The sequence below is a fragment of the Astatotilapia calliptera genome, chromosome 13 (genome assembly GCF_900246225.1).
Source record: "Astatotilapia calliptera chromosome 13, fAstCal1.2, whole genome shotgun sequence".
Classification (NCBI taxonomy): domain Eukaryota; kingdom Metazoa; phylum Chordata; class Actinopteri; order Cichliformes; family Cichlidae; genus Astatotilapia; species Astatotilapia calliptera.
Genome location: NC_039314.1, coordinates 11088592 through 11107667, shown reverse-complemented (window position 1 = coordinate 11107667; position 19076 = coordinate 11088592). Strand labels below are relative to the sequence as shown.

The 19076-nt window shown below is 39.5% G+C and overlaps 1 protein-coding gene across 26 annotated transcripts in view; it reads left to right on the top strand.

Annotated features, from left to right (window-relative positions):
* Nucleotides 1-19076, top strand: part of LOC113034636 (neurexin-1a) — a 258027-nt gene that overhangs the window by 82547 nt on the left and 156404 nt on the right. For 20 of the 26 annotated variants that reach the window (XM_026189409.1, XM_026189380.1, XM_026189397.1 and 17 more), the window contains 4 exons: nt 5710-6011; nt 9219-9242; nt 10371-10532; nt 14292-14733. In XM_026189409.1, coding sequence (XP_026045194.1) covers nt 5710-6011; nt 9219-9242; nt 10371-10532; nt 14292-14733 — 930 coding nt within the window. The remainder of the gene's footprint in view (nt 1-5709; nt 6012-9218; nt 9243-10370; nt 10533-14291; nt 14734-19076) is intronic. The other 6 variants (XM_026189404.1, XM_026189386.1, XM_026189399.1 and 3 more) reach the window with 1 other exon arrangement.

Here is a 19076-nt window from a genome sequence, read left to right as displayed (position 1 = left end):
AAAATATCCTCAAAGAACTCCTATGGGTTATTTGAGTGATGTCTACCTTGGGAGTGGCGAGCAGTTACATTTTTTTACTTCAGTCTTTTGAACTGTGTGATAATCATGTAATAAAATATATTCTCAAAGAATGTAGCACTTCAGAAACTCTTATATCTGTCATGCGGTAAGAGGCTTAAGCCAGCTTGATGACACTAACTTCCTAACATTTTAATAGGATGCCAGACACTAACTTCTGTATCATTTTAATAGGCTGCCAATCAAGCAAGGAAACAGCAAGCGAATGAAAACAGAGTCAAATCCAGTGTCAGTCACCGAGCTTTGCCACAGACAATTAAACTACTTTGGTCTCCACACTGCATGGCTTTGGTATCCTTTTTTGATGGCGCAGCTAGACCCTAAAATTCCACAGGTGCTTCTTTGGAAGTGCATCTTTTCTGAACTCGCTCTGAACCTGAAAATACTGAGCATTACACACCGAGCTCGTTTTACTTCAGCTTGTTACCGAGAGCTGAAAACGAGTATTTATAGTGGTGTGAGGAAGGTGGGTGAAATCTCTGACAGGGAAACAGTGGTGTCGAGTTTCATGCTATAGTCACAGTTAATGCTGAGGGCTGTCATGAAGAAGATGACACAATTGGAGTTGGGCAACCGTAATTGCTGTGTCTGTTTGAGCAATTCGAAACCTTCTCTACAGGCCCATAAAATTAGTATGAGTCTTGCTTGCTATGTGTCATCTTTCATTTAGTCTCTTTTGACTCTGGGGGACACTCATTATTTGTCATTAATAATGATATCGGCTGTATCGTTTAAAAGCCGTTTGAGTAAAATGTGTTTTCTACTCCCACGTTTCAACTTTTCTGCCATACTTTCACCTTTACTTTTGACAAATTTATTTTGTACACAATCGGGTCAAAAGTGTCAGCGACTAGATTAATTTGCACTTAAAATCAAAGCTTTGCCTATCGTTCATTTCATGGGTAATTTTTCTCATATGCTGCCAAGCCTGTTTCAGACTGTTGTGTCATGATTTGATGTTGACAGGGAATGTGCTCCCCTGGGTGCGAGCTAATTTAAAAAGCAGCCATAGAGTAGCAGTAGCCAGATTATGTGTCAGAGCAAAGTGACTGATGAGGAGCCTCCTGGTCGCTCGGTCACATGCTGGCAATGTTGTACATATGACGTGCTCCAGCTTGTAAGCCCCTTGGTGCTTCATAATAAATGAGTGATTTGGTTCTACATAGTCAACTTCAATTAGGATTGAATGATACTTTAGAGGCAGTTACGCGGCCTTTACTGTTTTTCGCAGTGAAGCATACCTTGATTTTTGTGGTCGTGCCATGCAGCGCCAACTCTGCTCACACCTTTTGTAATTTAATTTGAGTGACGGACACTTGCATTGCTTCCATCAATATGAGTAGTTAGTTCTGCACCATATATGCACAAATGTGATGTGACCATAGAGAACGAGATGCCTGAATGACTGTTAGTTAGCTGCTGTTGATTAACAGTTGTTTTTTTTGCATGGACGAGGACAGTTGTACGTTTGAAAGAGATCACAGGATTATGAGAGTGCTGAAGCACAATTATTTTTGTCACAGGTCTTAGATCTCTGACGGATCTAAGAAAAGAAAGCAAAACACGACGTTTAAAATATCCTGCTAATGGAGGTTTTTGCAGTTTCTAAATGTAGTGTAAAATGGGTTTTGGTGAAGGCACCAATATGATGTTGTCTTTAAAAAAAGTGGGATGAATGATGCAGAAAAACACACTGTGACAAGTTTTTACCTTTGTGTCTATTTATGGCCTTTCCCTAGGAGCTTTCTGTTCACTCTTTTCATGTCTTTTTCTGTCCTCTGTTTTCTGAAAAACACTAAAGAAGCTGGCTCTAATTCTTGTTCTCATTCAGTGTTATGACTCAAGGGCATTGATGTGCCAGCAGCTAGCTGTAGTTTGATTGACCGTAGTTTGTAGGTCTGCCCAGAGAGACAAATGGGCTATGCCCAAATACCCAGGAGAAGCAGCAACAAAATAGCACCTTTCTTCATTATTATTGGGGACACTCTTTGCATAAAACAGTCTAATACCGTGACCTATGTCGTAAGTCAACAGCGTTGGGGTTTCTAATAGAAAAATCAAAGTAATAAATGTGACTCCATTTTTTTATGTGTTATGTTATTCATCTGTTGTAATTTTTTTTTACATTATATTACTCCACAACATGGCTTGAGATGCATTACCACATAATAACTAGTAAACAATGAAAATCTTAGGCTACATGCCCACACACTGGCACAAATCTTTATCCAAATGAAGGGCGCGCGCGCACACGCACACACACAAACAAATCTTTTTATTGTATTTTTAGTATAACCACAAAGCTGAAAGCAGTGTTGGTAAAAACCAACCCAAAGAGCATTTCACATAAAAATGCTGTGTGTTAGTAGCAGTGGATCATTGTTTCTGGCCTGGACAAAGTTTGCACTTTACTGTCACAACCTTGTCCTGTCACACAGTAAAAACTTATGTAATGCTCATATCTTCACTCTTCAAAAGTTTTATATTTAGCTGCTGTTTTTTTCCCTCCGTCCTAACTAACTAAACTTAGCCCAAAGTCGTGCAAGTGCAGGATAAAGTTCTTCTATCTGCCCATGGATGAAAGAGCTTATGTAACCCCAATGACATAACTGTGATTAGTAACTTTAGCATTTTCCAGGTTACCTGAAAGATCTTTAAACACTGCAGCTTTCACTAGCCCAGCAAGGTATTAATCACCACAGTGCCACAAAGCTAATTAGCATATCATTACAGACATACTATGTTGAAGCTTTCCCAGTCAGTATTCCTCAGTGCTTTTTACAGCAAAATAAGATACCTTTAACAAAACTATATTTGACCACAAAGCTTGGTTTACCTATAAATCAGCTGGAAATGGGAAAATGAAATCTTGACTCAAGTGTGTGGATGTTTCTGTCTAGGCTTTTCACATAAATATTGGATATTGCAATATATCATAAAGATATAGCAGCATCAATTATCAGACATGTAAGCTAGCCCAAAAACATACATATGTTTACATCTGAGTAACCCAGTTTGAATGTAAACACCACAGAAGTTGCACATCCCCTGGCCCTGAAGCTCCCTCTGGGCCCGGCCCCCAAACGTTGTAAATTCTAAGCAATGCCTCTGCTATACACACACAATTCATTCTCCATTGGTTAGGGGAATTAACTCTGACTTGAAGGCATGGGGATGTGTGGAGAGAGAAATGAGAATGACCCTAAACTATTGGCTCTATTTGTTATGTGGTCACTGAGCTTGTGAAGCAGGGATGGGTGGATTTAGTGAAGAGGGTAGAGTTCTCTCATTTTCACTGATAGGGAGCGCAGACATAGAGGGAATGACCAAAGAGTGGTGAGATCCAGTCAGCTTCAATTATGGCCCCTTGTAGTTTTCCCAGAGGTGCACTATAGCACGTTTAAGGGGAAATCAATGAGGTGACAAATTGTTGTGGACAGCAACCCTTTTCATTTCTTACATTGTTGCATCCATGACTGGTTGGTATACAAAGCATATGTGTGTGTGTTAATTTGTGTGTCTGTGTTTGTTTGGCAAGCATATATAAATGTGCAGCCCCATTTATGATAATTGAATGCTTTGCTCCATTTGTTTTTTGGTGCTTTATTTTCTGCTAGTAGCTTTAATGGCTTGTTATCTGTCTAAACCTTTTTTAAATGCTTTCTAATAGGTTTTCACATGCATCACCCACTGATGTCCAATGTCACTTTGTTTTCTTTTTGTCTCAGAATGTTAAGGTTTTTCTCAAGGATGTTTTTGCTATGCCAAATCATATAATAAAATATTATAGAAATCAGTCACTTTGCTGATAGCCCGACGGCCGAGGAGTGCTCTTTTGCTCTTAACACATCTAGAGCTCTTGGTCATTTGTAAATTTTGATATAAATTTTCATATTAATACCGTACCAATGTGTCATTCTTTAACTGCAGTGAGTAATCTCTATTATTTAGAAGATTTAATAATTTTTATTGCTGGCACTCTTTGGTCATATTGTTGCTCTTCGATTTTGAATTCCATTAGTCTTTGTCAGTAATTGCTCTAACTGTGCAATTGTCTTCCTATCTAAGGTGTGTGAGCAGGTTTTAATAGCTGATGACCAATGTTGGGGTTGTTACCGAGAAAAAGTACTGCATTATTTGTTACATAATACAGTAGATTAAAACATTTATTACATAACTCATTAGCTTACTATTGTGTCAGATAATTACCAGTTGACAATATAAACCATTGGCTATAGTTCCACAACAGAAAACCCTATTGTATGAGAACATACATACAAAACTTATTTTAGTGTTTGAACACAAAGTTGTATATGCAAAGTAAAGTTGGAAACTAGGCAAAGAGACTTCAGAGCGCTCACTACTGTAACACATACACGTGTACAGTAGCTACAATGTTATAAATCTGACTGCTCATCACTGACCCCGTTACTGATTGAAGATCAGGCTCTGGCTGCTTGGTTATGGTTGGAAGACAAGTTTTACTTCACTCTGGGTTTTTTGGTAACTTTTTGTTTGTGCATGCTAACTGTGCTGATGCTTGGATCTTATGATAGCAGCTAAATTCAGTTGCTGCTGTTTCAGATACAATTTGCACTTAATTGCCCATAATTGTGCTCTTGTCCTTTCATTCAATAAAAAAAGTAACCAGTGCACAGTAAAAAAAAAGGCATGTTTGATATTTTCTTACCTATCTTCTTATCATTTTCTTACTACAGTATAATGATCGTAGATTATGTATGGATACATGTCTGCCTTTACGCTATCTCCTCCTTTTAATGGGTGGGCCAGTCTGAAGAAAACTTTGCACGATCACATGTGCAAGGATTAATAACATATATATGTTTGTAAGAGAAATTTATCATAAATCACAATTCTTTGAGTTTTTTATATCACATTTAGTTCATCATCCCTCTGGAAATGCAATCTTACATTCTCAGTTAGCATATATTTTATGTGTCATCTTCAAGTGGTCGTGCTACAGAGTTTTTAGCAAGAATTGGCAAAAACCACTTTTTTGTAGTGCAGATAATTGAAGAATCTTATAATTAACAAAATGTAATTACCAAGCACACTGCTGTAGCACTACTGATGACAACAAAGCATTTTACAGATTTAATTTACATTTTCAGACATTGGTTATTTTTTCTTTTTTTTAGTATAGTAGTAATGTTCTAGGATGTTTTCATGCCTTATTGTGACATACATGAGTGCCTACATGTAGGCGCTACATGAAAAAAAAGTGGACAAACATCTTGAGAAAGTTGAGGGTAAACAGGAACGTTTCCTCTGGATGAGTCCGACTCTACCAGAGGAAAAGGGGAAAGATGCAGAGAAGACAGCGCGAATGGTGCGAGAGCCAGCAGAGCAGCCGGGGAGCTGTTTAAAGGAAATAAGTGCCTGGGATTATCTCCCTGCATTCCTTTGGCTATGGTGGATTATGGTTGGTCATTGGAATGTTAAATAAATATGTCTCTTTTTATACCTTCATTTACAATCTAATTTCAGTGTATTTATTATCAATTCAACATTTTGAGGCTTTTATTCGCATATTTTTTCACACCTTTCCAACAGGCACCCAAGAGGGCATTATATTAATGAAACACATTTCTCTTTCCCTTGTCTCTGCAGGAAAAGAAGAGTTTGTCGCAACCTTCAAAGGATCTGAGTTCTTCTGCTACGACTTGTCCTTGAACCCGATTCAAAGCAGCAGTGATGAAATCACATTGTCATTCAAAACCCTACAGAGGAATGGACTGATGCTGCACACGGGAAAATCAGCTGATTACGTCAACCTGGCTCTGAAAAATGGGGCGGTCTCACTCGTCATTAATTTGGGGTCTGGAGCCTTTGAAGCTCTTGTGGAGCCAGTCAATGGGAAATTTAATGACAATGATTGGCATGATGTCAAAGTAACAAGGAATCTACGTCAGGTAACAGTACATAGGGTGATATGGAGACTCAGTAAATAAATTAAAACAAATGCACTTAAATCATTACCATCATACAATACATTATTTTTCCCAGACATTGTAATTAAATTGCTAAATTTAATCATGATGGTTTCTGGTGGAGAGTGAAACAAAACCACGAGGGAGCAGGGACATCTCGATATGAATCAGGGCCTGTGTAAAGTTACAGTTTAAATCAACCCTAACTTTTAAAAAGAAAGGTTATAATGACATTTTACCTTTGTTGTAGCTATGCAAAGTTTCTAGAGTCATTTACATATCAACATGTGCAAAGTAAGACACAATACTGTTTTTTATGTCAAGGGAAAACAAATTTAACTGAACTCAAATTTCAGGGTAGTACGTACAGTATAGTCTGTATTAACAAAAATTACAATATTGGAAAAAAAGGGGAGAAAAGGTACAAAAACATTTGAGTGCTTATGTTAGTACAGTTGTGATATTGGTCATTATGAATCTGTTGTATTTAAGCATTCAAACGAACTTGCTAGCACACTGTACTTTTTACTAATATAAAAGAAAACCTTTATGTAGAGCATAGGTAAACCTAGAGTTAGACTTTAAAGCACCAAAGTCAAATTTCCAGCACAGGCAAATCCCTCTTACAAGATTTATAGACTTTAATGGGCTTTGCTTTATGGTCTTGATTCACCTCCTTATACTCCTAAGAAACAGGGGAGTGACTTTACATGAGTTTTAGGAATTTGATTTCTTATAAAAATCTTGTTTGGCCTCTTAACACCAAAGGGTGGTACAACTCCTGCAGTGTTGCAGGATATCAGCAGAACAAATTCTAGCCTGGTTATGAGATGAGGATATTAATAAGCATAGCGTTTTTGCTTAACAAATATGTAAATAATCCACCTGGCAAGTGCAGATCATGCTGGCCGGAGTAAATCAGCAGAGGTCTGTTAGTGTTTGTTGTGCTGATTCACAGCAGGCCAGCATACAGTAAATTGGGTCAGGATGTAGCTCTCTGCAAGAGGCTGTTCATCCTTGAGGATGATTGGAGGGCCCATCAGTTGGACCCATGACCAACCTGAAGAGGCAGAAGAGTTGTTGAGGCACAACACTGGCATGCTGTCGGTGGCTTTCACCAGTAACTGAATGCTCAGTTTCAGCTGATGTAAGGGTCACCTGTTGGTTGAAATTTCGCTTTCCTTGAGACCAAAGGTTACTAAAGCATGGGTTTCAACAATCTACCCTCTGGGTTTATTACAATAGCACGTGTAATTTCCTCCAGTTCTCTAGGGCCTGACTAGTTGTAGGTGGCTGAATCAGCAGCATGGCATTTGGGATAGAACCCCAGGTGAAAGACCTTTGCTACAGGTGTGCAAAGAAGTACCCACATACCAACTAGGCAGAAGACCTATAGCCCTATAGATCATAATTAATCATTTCCAGAGTAAGTGGATTCAGCTTCTGGGTGCATCTCGACTTGTAGGTACAACAGCTGCTGTGACAAGACAGCTGGAACTTTGCTTCCAGTTCATTGGATATTGTTTCGTAAATACACACAGGCTCTGCTAGATGATTTGGAAACATTAATCACTCTCACTGGGCCCTAACCCCAACATTATCTAGGTTTAGGAAAGCAGAAAGCTAATAATACCACACTGCGGCATTTGTCTCTGCAAAGGAAACATGGGAATGTGAAATTATTGTACAGGTCTTTCAAGCTGAATACCGTAAACCCCTCACCTAATTAATCAAGCTAATTTGCGCTGTCGAATTCAAGAAGAGTCCCATAACCCTGGATACATTGCAAACGTTTCAAAACTACTTGTTTCGTTTGCATGAGGTTGCAGGCTTTCGGACCAATGCTTGCCTCAGGGTGATGTACGTTAAGTGTAACCCATGTGCCTGTAGTTGACACGTAGAGACAGTCCTGCACTATATTGATAACTACCCAAAAACGTGGTTGGTTTTGTGGAGCAACAGTAGCAGACTTAAGTGTTAAAAGTGTTAATGCCAACGTACAGATCCTAGCACTACAGGACGTTACAGTGGAGTAAGGTTGTGAGCTGGAAGGACTCGTTGAACTGAATGTGTGATGAGAAAATATGTAGATAAATATAAAGATACTTTACTGATTGTACTAGAACATAAAATCATTTTTAGATGAAACAGGTTATTTAGAATACAATCTTTAAAATAAAAAAGCAGTTGTGCATTCATTTTTGTATAATTCAGTCAGGTTAAGGATTATTTTTGTTATGTACTGATATGTAAAACCTTAGAATTATAAGAGGGAGTACTTTTTCACATGACTGCAGTTTACACCCAAAAATCTCTAGATTTGTTCCTGCTCATTTCGTGGGAAATGTTTATCTTCACCTCAGTACCACAGCTTCTTTTTGCATAATCAGCCAATTGATTATTGACAAACCTAAAGATCTGGCCAGCTTGAACATTCACTGCATTCAAACTGTAAAGAAAACAAAGCATATTGAGTGCATGCTCTGCGGGGGAATCAAAATTGCCATCCTCCATATTCTGTGTCAGGGTCTCCTTTGCTTTGTCTCATTGCAGTAAAGTGATCCTAAAGTTCATCAATAAGACCAAACGGAGGTAAAGTATTGTATGAGCGGTGGGAAGTCTGATACACTGGATTGGTCTGAAGCCTAAAACCAAGTACAAAAGAAGACGAATCCTAATATCAATAGCAGCAATAATGATAATAATAATAAAGTTTTAGAAATGGCCTTGGGAATTTTCTTAAGAGGGTCAACTGATGTGCTTTAGGCATTCTTTCGTATGAGCCATGTCTGTCAATCATAACCTTTTGTCGGGACTTGGGTAAGGACGTTTTTTTTTCTGCTACTCAGTCTAGTCACATACAGAAAATGGTGCAAAAAAAAAAAAAAAACACCATGAAGGAAATCAGGGAGTTACTGGTTGAGCACTTGCACCTCTTGTGCATTCTTGTTATTTCCTTGGTCTGCTTTTTTCTTGTTAAACTTATTTTGCCCTTTTTTCTCTATGTTACTAACATGCTTTGGAAACAAACTAACATCATTCATGGAATGTTTCATTCCACTACTAACCAGTATGGTTTTTTGCCGTTTGACAATGTACTAACAGTATTGACCATCATATATTATTTGAGTAACAATCGTTATTCTGTTCACAGTTTTTAATTTCCTTTCTCCCCCCTTTTCCACAAAGCACTCAGGCATTGGACACGCTATGGTAAACAAACTACATTGTTCGGTAGATATCATTCTAATTGTTTCTTAGTTTGGGTTTGCCGTGTGTTTTTTTCCTTTCCTTTTTTTTTTTTTTTTTTTTTTTTTACTGTAGACGTCATTTACAAAAAAAAAGGAAATTGCGGTTGGTACTCTTCTGCTTACTTTTCGAAACCTTTTTCTTGGTTCATTCATTGGTTTCTCCTCTTTATTTCACTTGTTTCCTGTCCAATTCTGTTTGATCCACCTTTTTAGGAGCATCATTTCGAGCCTTTTGCATCAAGCTGTGGTTAATAATGAGGACCCTCTCCTGTCTGGCTGGCCTGATGCTCTTTGGCTCAGCCAGTTGTATCCCCCATTCACTTTGCATGGCATGCACTTTTGACTACCTGTTGCATATGCCACATTTGTCGACGTGAAAGTGATGGTTGAGCTGTGTTTGTCATTTTGTCTTGGGTGTTTTTCTGACTTCTCTTTGTGGTTTTTACAGTGTCCATTGGCTTGTGCATGCATCTGACACTGTGGCAAGTGTCAAAATACTGGTTCTGTATCCCAATCAGGAAAATTGGGAGATTTTTCTTTTTGTGTGCGTGAGAACAAAAAGAAAAGACAAATGCATGCATGTCTTCTTTTGTCTCTTACCCTCAGTCATTGTCCTTTAATAAAAGGTATCTGTGCTTTTCATAGCATGTGCTCCCTTTCTAACCTAGTGGCACGTTCTGGTTTCTTTTGTAGAAACGTCTGCTGGACATACTAATATGGAATAATAATAAATAATAACTAACCTAGATAACATTTTACTAACACCATTTTTGTGTCTGCTAAAATACTTTTATGTTGCAGTAGCAGCAATACTAACACTGTAGTATGGGCAGTTGACTAACTCTCTAACTAGAATAGTGTTCCTTTTAAGTCTTGCAGTCGTCCTAACTAATCAAACTGGACAAAATAATAATCAACAAAAACAAGAAAAAAGACAAGCAAACAAACAAACAAACAGACATGAAAATGGGTTTCAGAAAAAAAAAGAAACATGTAGGGAACTCTGACCTAGATTACGAGAAAAAAGGCTATAACATTATAGTAGGCTGTCTGAGTATAGCGTGTCCTTTCCCTCTGCTTTGTTGTTCAGGTAACAATATCCGTCGACGGGATTCTGACCACCACAGGATATACGCAAGAAGACTACACCATGCTAGGCTCTGATGACTTTTTCTATGTCGGAGGGAGCCCTAGCACAGCCGACCTGCCTGGATCTCCAGTTAGCAACAACTTCATGGGCTGCCTCAGGGAGGTAAACACCACTTCTGTGTGAACTCTGAGGCTGGTGGGTGTGCAGGATATGACTGGCTTCACCTTAGGACTCCAAAACAGACCCTCCCACCCACAAGCTGGCCCTATTTCATCCTTAACACCCTGAGTTTGTTTGTCCTCTTTTCCTCACTCACACTGACACAAACTTTCTCTGACTCAAAATTTTTTCCCTCTTCTGCCCCCTCAGTGCACATACGACGCTCTACACACATGCACACACAACTATGCTGGGCGCACCACACACCCACACGTATAGAGGTCTGTCTTGGAGTGGAATTTACCTCGGGCTTCACGTGGCTATGTCAGCTGCACTTCAAAGCAGAGCGGTGATCCTGAGATCAGGGAGTGGAATTTTTATGAGGAGCATCTGACACGCTTAACACCTCACTATTGTTGGGGAGTGTGCTCTATCAGATTTTATCTTAGCCCAATTGTTTAAAGAATAACATTTTTTCTTTATGCTCGGTATCTGTGGAGGGCTTTCCTAAATGTAACTTAATAGAGCTTGAAAAGCAGGAGCGAAACAAGAAAAATAGAGAAATGTACATTAGTTATATGCTCTGGGATGCATTGAATTCAGCACATCCCTGGCCTCCACAGTGCAATGGGCCATTTGAGTACTTAAAGGCAGACTGCTGTCCTCAGTATCATCTAGGATAGGTCTGAAGCATCTCTCTTTAATGAGTACACACGGAGTGGAGCAGGGAATGTTCACAAGCTTATTAAAAGTGTGTTTTTAAGGCAACTTTTTTAGTTAAATACATGTCTTGCAGGTGCTGCAGATGCTACAACAACAGGGGTGGAATTGGTTCACCCCATTTGTGGTCATCCACCCCACTGAATTACTCTCTGTCCTCTTGCCAAGCCTGCCCTCACTGTCCTGAGATCCATGTATTGAACTGTTCAAAAACTTTTAAATATGCTGCAGAGCTGCGATAACGCCTACAAGAAGAGAGACTGAGGGGATTTTCAGTATTTTATTTGCTCATGGGATCTTTTAATATTCCTTATTTAGTTTTACCAGACAAATGCAAATGTCAATATCAAATAAAAAGAGATTAAGCCTGCATGATCTAAAATCCATAGTTAGTTCCATCTACTTGACTTTGATTTTTTTGTCTGACATTTTTAGTACGTTGACAAGCTCTTTGCATCCTCTCATCCAGGCTGTTGAATTAAACAAAAAGGCCCATCTCAGGTCAGCTTCAGAGTGTGTTGTGATAGAATATGTGTGGTGGTTTAACAGCATACGCTGTGGGACCTGATTGATAACATGTCTCCAAGTGGCATGTTGCAGCATTTGTGTGCAGATTCCAGTCTGAGTCGCCACGCCTGCCTGTTAGTTCTGATGGCAAAACAAACTGTGGTGCAGTAATAGCTCAGTTGTCACAGCCCTAGTTTGATGACAAATTAGTGCAGCACTACGAGTGCAGCACCAGTTGTAGCTCAGACCAAAGCTCCTTCGATGCTGAAAGGTGCCCTTTGTCTTGACTATAAAAAATTGATTTGGGTTTATTGGCTGTATCTGTTGCACCTTTGTCTGCATGAGTCAAGTTCAACGGGCAGAGAGGCTGTAATTTATTCCTTTACTTTTTTTCCATTTCTTTTTCTATAATCCCTAAAACACTACATTTTGGTTTAGTGTCACATTGGGATCACCTGGCCTTCATCTTAGGATGAAGATCCACGGCAGTGTGACTTTCGAGTGCAAGAATGTGGCCACTGTAGACCTGACAGGCCTGAGTGAATATACACGTATAGTCTCTCTCTCTCTCTCTCTCTTTCTTACCGTATATATTTAAATATACTTTATATATAATATACTTTAAAAATATATACTTTATATATATATGTGTGTGTGTGTGTGTGTGTGTGTGTGTGTGTGTGTGTGTGTGTGTGTGTGTGTGTGTGTGAAGAAAATATAGTTTCCTGGTTTGATTTCCTCACAGTTAAGTGCATAATAAACTAAGCCTTGGCTTATCTAACTCTGAAGCACCGCTATGAGCTCCATCCACCTGAACAGTTAGACACAGTAGATCTGACTTGGTGATAAACATAATGCTCCATGCAAATACAATCCCATCGGACATGTTCCCATTTTCAGGTGAACGCTTAGCATGACAGCAAATAAAAAACATGGCTAGTGTTTTCCACAGCTGTAACTCATTTGATTTGACCCACTGGAAGCAACAGACATATACAATTACAACTCTTTTGTTATATAAATGTGCGTGCTATTGCAGTAAAAGAGCTATCTATTACTTTCTAACATTATCCTCCAATTAGCAGTATTAGAGCAGCGTGAAAGAGATCATCAGCTGTGCGCTTGACATCTGGAGGTGGCTGTTAAATAGTAGTTCCCCTTTTATCTCTCTTCCTGATGAACTTTAACATCTTTATGTTTAAAGCCTTTGTCGTCCTCTAAATCTTAGCTTTTGTATGAGTATGTCAAGTGTGTCTGGTGAAAAATATAACGGCTCCATTGATGTTTTGATGCAAAATGTTGACATTCACGGAAATGTTAATTAGTTGGAAATTGGATGAAACTAGACATAGGGATCCTAGCTGCTGCTTACATCTGCTTAGTAGATACTCTTTCATTGTGGGGATTGGATAATGACGGGGTTAGAGCTGTCTTCATTTTTTTTTGGACTGTCGCTAATTACAGTGGAACCCACACAGACATATTCTACACAAACTGTAGACCTTAATCAATATGAGTATTCATGAGAAACTTGCTTAAGTGAATTTAATACGCCTCTTCTTGCATTTTAGTGAATGAGAATAAATCAGGCGATTAAGATGAGCTTCATACACAAATGGAGTTTACTAGTTAGACAAACAACAGTAAATAAAAATGAGCAAATTAGAAAATGTACTGTTGCTGTATCATGTATGATAATGAAGCTCATCCATCAGTAAATTTGGTATTTTAATGACATTTAATGGGCTGCTACTCTTTCACTTCTGTACCTTAGCTCTATATCATCTCAAAGGTCACAGAACTAATACATTTGATTTATTTAAGCCTCCTGTTTTATAGTGTCTGAGAACAGTAGCTAAAATTGACATAAATGTTTGGGGGGTTTTTTGATTTAGAAATTTCCAACAGTATGTACGGGATAACGGATGCTGGAGCTTGCATGAGAAAACACTGCACTAATTTCTTCTTTAGAAAGGCATATCCATCATCTGACCACTCTTATTCTAATCAAATACTCCAACAGGGACTTTAAATCAGCATTTTGCACCACACTTGCAATCAAGTCACTAGTTTAGATTTATCACTCTTCATCTCACATGTCACACCGACTCCCGAGAGATAATGCTGGATAAAATCATTTTCTCCAAACCATTGTCACAGTTGTTTGTCATGTTCAGGTCGTCTCTTGACGGTAGAGCTGAAAGCCAAAATGCATCTCCCACCTATTTACACTTCACCCACTATTCACTTGTTGTGAAGGCTTCAAATGGGTGCAGAGAAAGCGGGAAGATGTCTGTGACATTTGGTACCCTGTGGACACAGCTCGTCACGTATAGGTGCAGTGTGACAAAGATTACCAATAGCTGAGGCATGCGATCCTTGCTTATGACACCGTGTTGTGGGATGAAATATCACATGGACATCATGGTGTTTAATTATGCATATTTACATTCCCCATTATATTTATATTCTGCAAACCGATCTTTGATTTGCAGAATATGACTAAAACCTTTTTTTTATTGTGTTCCATTTCAGGTTGTATACAAAAACAATGACGTGAGACTTGAGTTGTCCAGGCTGGCCAAGCAGGGTGATCCCAAGATGAAGATCCACGGCACTGTGGCCTTCAAGTGTGAGAACGTGGCCACTCTAGATCCCATCACTTTTGAGACGCCTGAGTCTTACATCATCCTCAACAAGTGGAATGCTAAAAAGACAGGCTCCATCTCCTTTGACTTCCGCACCACTGAGCCCAACGGCCTTCTCCTTTTCAGCCATGGCAAGCTCAAGCAGCAGCCAAAGGATTCAAAGAGTCCTCAAACTCTTAAAGTGGACTTCTTTGCTATCGAGATGCTGGATGGCCATCTGTACTTGCTGCTGGACATGGGCTCGGGAACCACAAAGACCAGGGCAGTCAACAAGAAGGTCAATGACGGCGAGTGGTACCATGTTGACTTCCAGCGAGATGGAAGATCAGGTAACTTTTTAAAAAATCGTTAGCAACATACAATATTTAGACGAATAGCATGCAAGAAACAATAATAAACAATAAAAGGCACCTGTTGCTGCATCTGTCGCTACTATGAGAGTGCAATACATTTAAATGTAAAAAAAAAAATGCAACATGGCAAAAAATGACCACTTAAACTGAACTGATGTACTTTATATCAACAAAATACATTAGGTTGCGTGACTACTACTTGACTTCCTATCATGTAGGTGAAAAGGGTCTGTGGGCTTAACAATAGTGTTTTCACAGCAGTAGTTTACACCTTCCACATGTCCTGACTTGAAGTACTGTAGCAGTGACGCATTTCTCAGCAGTTTATTTCCTTCGTAGCGCAGACAGTGACCATCTCCGATCAAGATTTCTTAAATAATAGTGCCATAAAAACAAAATGCAGTACTTCAGAAGGCTTGAAATTATACAGAGACATGCCACCACACTCCTTTGTGTTTTCATACACATACAAACAAACACCCACATTGCATGCAGTTCAGTAGCCCAGCAATCAAACACAGTTTTAATTTTGTGTGTCATTGTCCTCCTGGCACCAGAAATGTGCAAAAAGTATGGTGATGAAGTAATCCTCAATATGACTGACTAGTTTAGCCTTCAACATATAAAGTGCGATCAAGAAGCACTGGCCCATAAAAATCAAAAATACATACTACCTAGCTTAAATTTTCTTCTTCACTTTGTAGAAGTCCCATTACAACCATGAACTGTGGCATCGTGTCACTGTGTGCCGGCATACTGACATCACAGGAAGATTTCGGTATCATCAGCGCAACCTTTGTTAGCTACCTATTTACTTACTGCGTTCGGTTCTTTCCACTTTCTGAGTTGGAAGTTGAGGGATCACTGTTTCAACACACTGGTGCAGATATAACGTGCATCAAAGAGTTTCAGGTACAACAGGACAGAATGAGACTCCTGCAGAGCGATCTAAAAATAGCAGCAATGCTCAAAATACTTTGGTGGTGAATAAGAAAACTGCCTTGAAGGGGAGATCAGATTTTTATGGGCCCTTTGATCACACTGTGTACGGTACAACGCAGAATTCAGAAGAAACTTAAACAAGGAGCTCTTTAAACAATTTTACTGAAATAAAATTATTTTCATGGGGTCATGGACTTGTTTTCTGAAAAACTGAATTATTCATTATTGTACCAGAGTTGGTTCACCACTGAAACTTGAATATTTCTCCACACACTGCCTGCCCTTCCACTTGTTATAATTATTTTTACATATTTATTATAAAATCCAATTGAATAGTGATAACCCAACTCCAGATAGTGGCTACGTGTCACGATTCCAGACACATATTTGCAACAAAATAACTTTGTCCCCTCTCACAATGTGTCCTCTACGCCCCGGGTCGCCCTGCACTGGTCCCTGTTGATTTGCTTATCTAAGCAGCAATTTGTTAGTGTGAGCTTAGAGCCAAGCCCTTGCAATGTCATGCTGCAAATTAGATATACCCCTTGACCATGTTTTCCACTCCATCTCAAGAGGTGGAAATTAGATTAACTGTTTCATTACCCCCCTAAGCAAGTCTGGGTTGTAGTTCCAAATTGAGCTAGATACAATGTTAAAATAGTGACAGCTTTCACACATTCAGCTCCATTAGTCAATGAAAGTGTTTGTAAAATTAGCTCCAATACTCTGTTTGAGGTGACACAATACAGGCCTACGCTGAAATAAACATTACTGAGTGGCTTCTATTGAATTCGCTGGGAGAAGAAAGCTGTGGGTACCTTCTCAGATGACATAAATCCAAAACATTTAGTTGCGGTGCGCCGCACTATAAACAACATTGTCTTGCTAAATTAAATTTTTTTTCATTATGTGTGTAGTAACCTCTGATCACCCTCCCCCATGCAGTGCACACATGTACACACGAACACGGGCACACAGAACCCCGAACTCTCTCATCGAGCTCTCCACTCACTGTTCTCTCTGTCTACCCTGCCTAAGTTTCCATGGAAACAGGAGGGGGTCTCTCCCAGGACTGAGACAGTTACTGCACAGTGCTGTGCTGAGCTGTGCACTAATGACATTTCAGAATAACTTTTCCTTCTTTTCTCAAGTCCTGCGGATCAACACTTACGTACTGGCCTGTAGAGAGGATGTACAAAGGTCTCGCCAATATGACGACTTCCCTTGTGATACGAGTAACAACATGGCGAGGATGCTTTAGATACGTGCACACAGTGGCTTCAAATTGTGAAGCTTTTTTCCAATTTATTTATTTATTTCTTACATCCAGGTTTCTATGATCTGTACAAAGCACTGCTGCTTATGGTGTGTAATGGTGTGGATACCACTCCTGAAATGTATATATTATAATCTCTATATATGTATTAACAATTGTGAATCTCAATTAAAGCTATAATCAAATAAAACAATCATCGTCCTGAACTACAACAGAAAGCCTGCAAGAATAAGTAGGTAGGTAGAGAGGTTGTTCCATAGATCAGGAGCTGCCACCTAAAAAGCTCTGTCACCTCTATTTTTGAGCGAGTGACATCCAAGAGCGGTGAGTTTGTAGACCTCAGTGCTCTGGTAGGAGTGTAGGCCCGTAAAAGTTCCGTTAGGCATGGTGGCGCCAAACCTTTGAGCCTCTTAAAAGAAAGTAATAACATTTTAAACTGGATCCTGAAATGGACTGGAAGCCAGTGTAGGCAGGCCACTACAGGTGTGATGTGATCACACTGCTTCTTTTTACTGGCATTTAGCCACGAGGTTGCGTATTTCAGAACAACTCTCTTGGTTACTGCTCTCTTCAGAGCACTCTGGGCTACTATAGAAACAGAGCAGCGCTACATGTTGGGCTCCATGGATGACACTCTCTCTTTGTAATGGGCTCATTCTGAGCCCAGAGTTGTCAGACGATTGCTCGCATAAAATGTTGCAGCATAATCTGTCACTGAGGCTGCTAGTGGTGGCCCGTGGTATTATTTTATGCAGCTCATGAGAGCACAGAGGATTCTGTACATTTCATTCATCCACAGTTCATGCCATACTGTGATATAGCAGTATGGTTCCAGCCATTATACCAGACTGAACATTTCTAACTGTGACAAATAACTGTTGTCAGCTGGTAACAACACAAAGCACAGAACATAACTGAATGACACAAAATTAACAAATGAGTGAAAATGCCATAATAAAGCCCAGTTCTGTGAGCAGACACATTGCAAACACTAACTAGGTGTCTGATGTTTTCAGTGTACCATCAAACATATGCTTGCTCCCTAAATTAGAGTGAGGTATCAAAACCACATGAACCTATGTCCTATGTCACTGGCTGCTCTCTGCCCAGCCTGGAGGTCACTGCAAACTCTCGGTACCTCAGCAGAGCTGGCAATATCATCAAGGACCACTCTCACCCCAGCAACCAACTGTTTGAACTATTACCGTCAGGCCGACGGTACAGGTCACATAAAACCAGGACAAACAGATTCAGGGATAGCTTCTTTCCCAGAGCTATCACCGTAGTAAATAAGCACAAAAACAATTGAACCTATTCCATACCGTCACTGTCATTATATTATGCTGCTATTCATACTGTCATTATATTAATGCTGCTATCCTGTATATATTGTACATACTATTGTTTGAGTACTTACGATTGTTTTTTTTGTACTTTTTATATTTTACATTTATATTTATTATTGAAACTTGCACCAAGGGAGTGGCACTCCAATTTCGTTGTACTCTGTACAATGACAATAAAGGCTATTCTATTCTATTCTATTCTATTCTAACTGAACTGAACCACAGTTTATTGTCAGAGCTAATTTAACACTGATGAAAATGATTATTAATCCTACAATCTAGTTCTCTTAATTGAACCCTTTAAATCGTACACACGAGTCCTTCAAGGTAATTTTCAAAAACAACATAGAAGAATTCACCAGTCCCCCGAGAGCGTGACTCATCAAACATATGGTATTCTTGGCTTTTCATCTGTGTGTCAGATGTTTTATTAATACACACCACCAAGCACATCACTCATAACAAAAGTGCAACACAACAGCCAGACATAATTATCCGCAGCCCAGTCCTCCGTGTGCAACGCTTCCTGCAGCTGTAACAATGGTGGATAATGATCCCTGCCCTATTTAGTTTAGGCAGCTCTTTCTACAGGAAGCAAGCCTGCAAATGGACTCTGGCTCTCAGACAGCATCTTCTAACCCTCAATGCATTAGAGACGCTAAGAGACACTCTGCTTTTAAGTGAGGGCTTCTGGGCCGCAAGTGCTGTGGGTCACTCATCAGAGACATTACACGGACATTGCTGTGTTGTAGCCA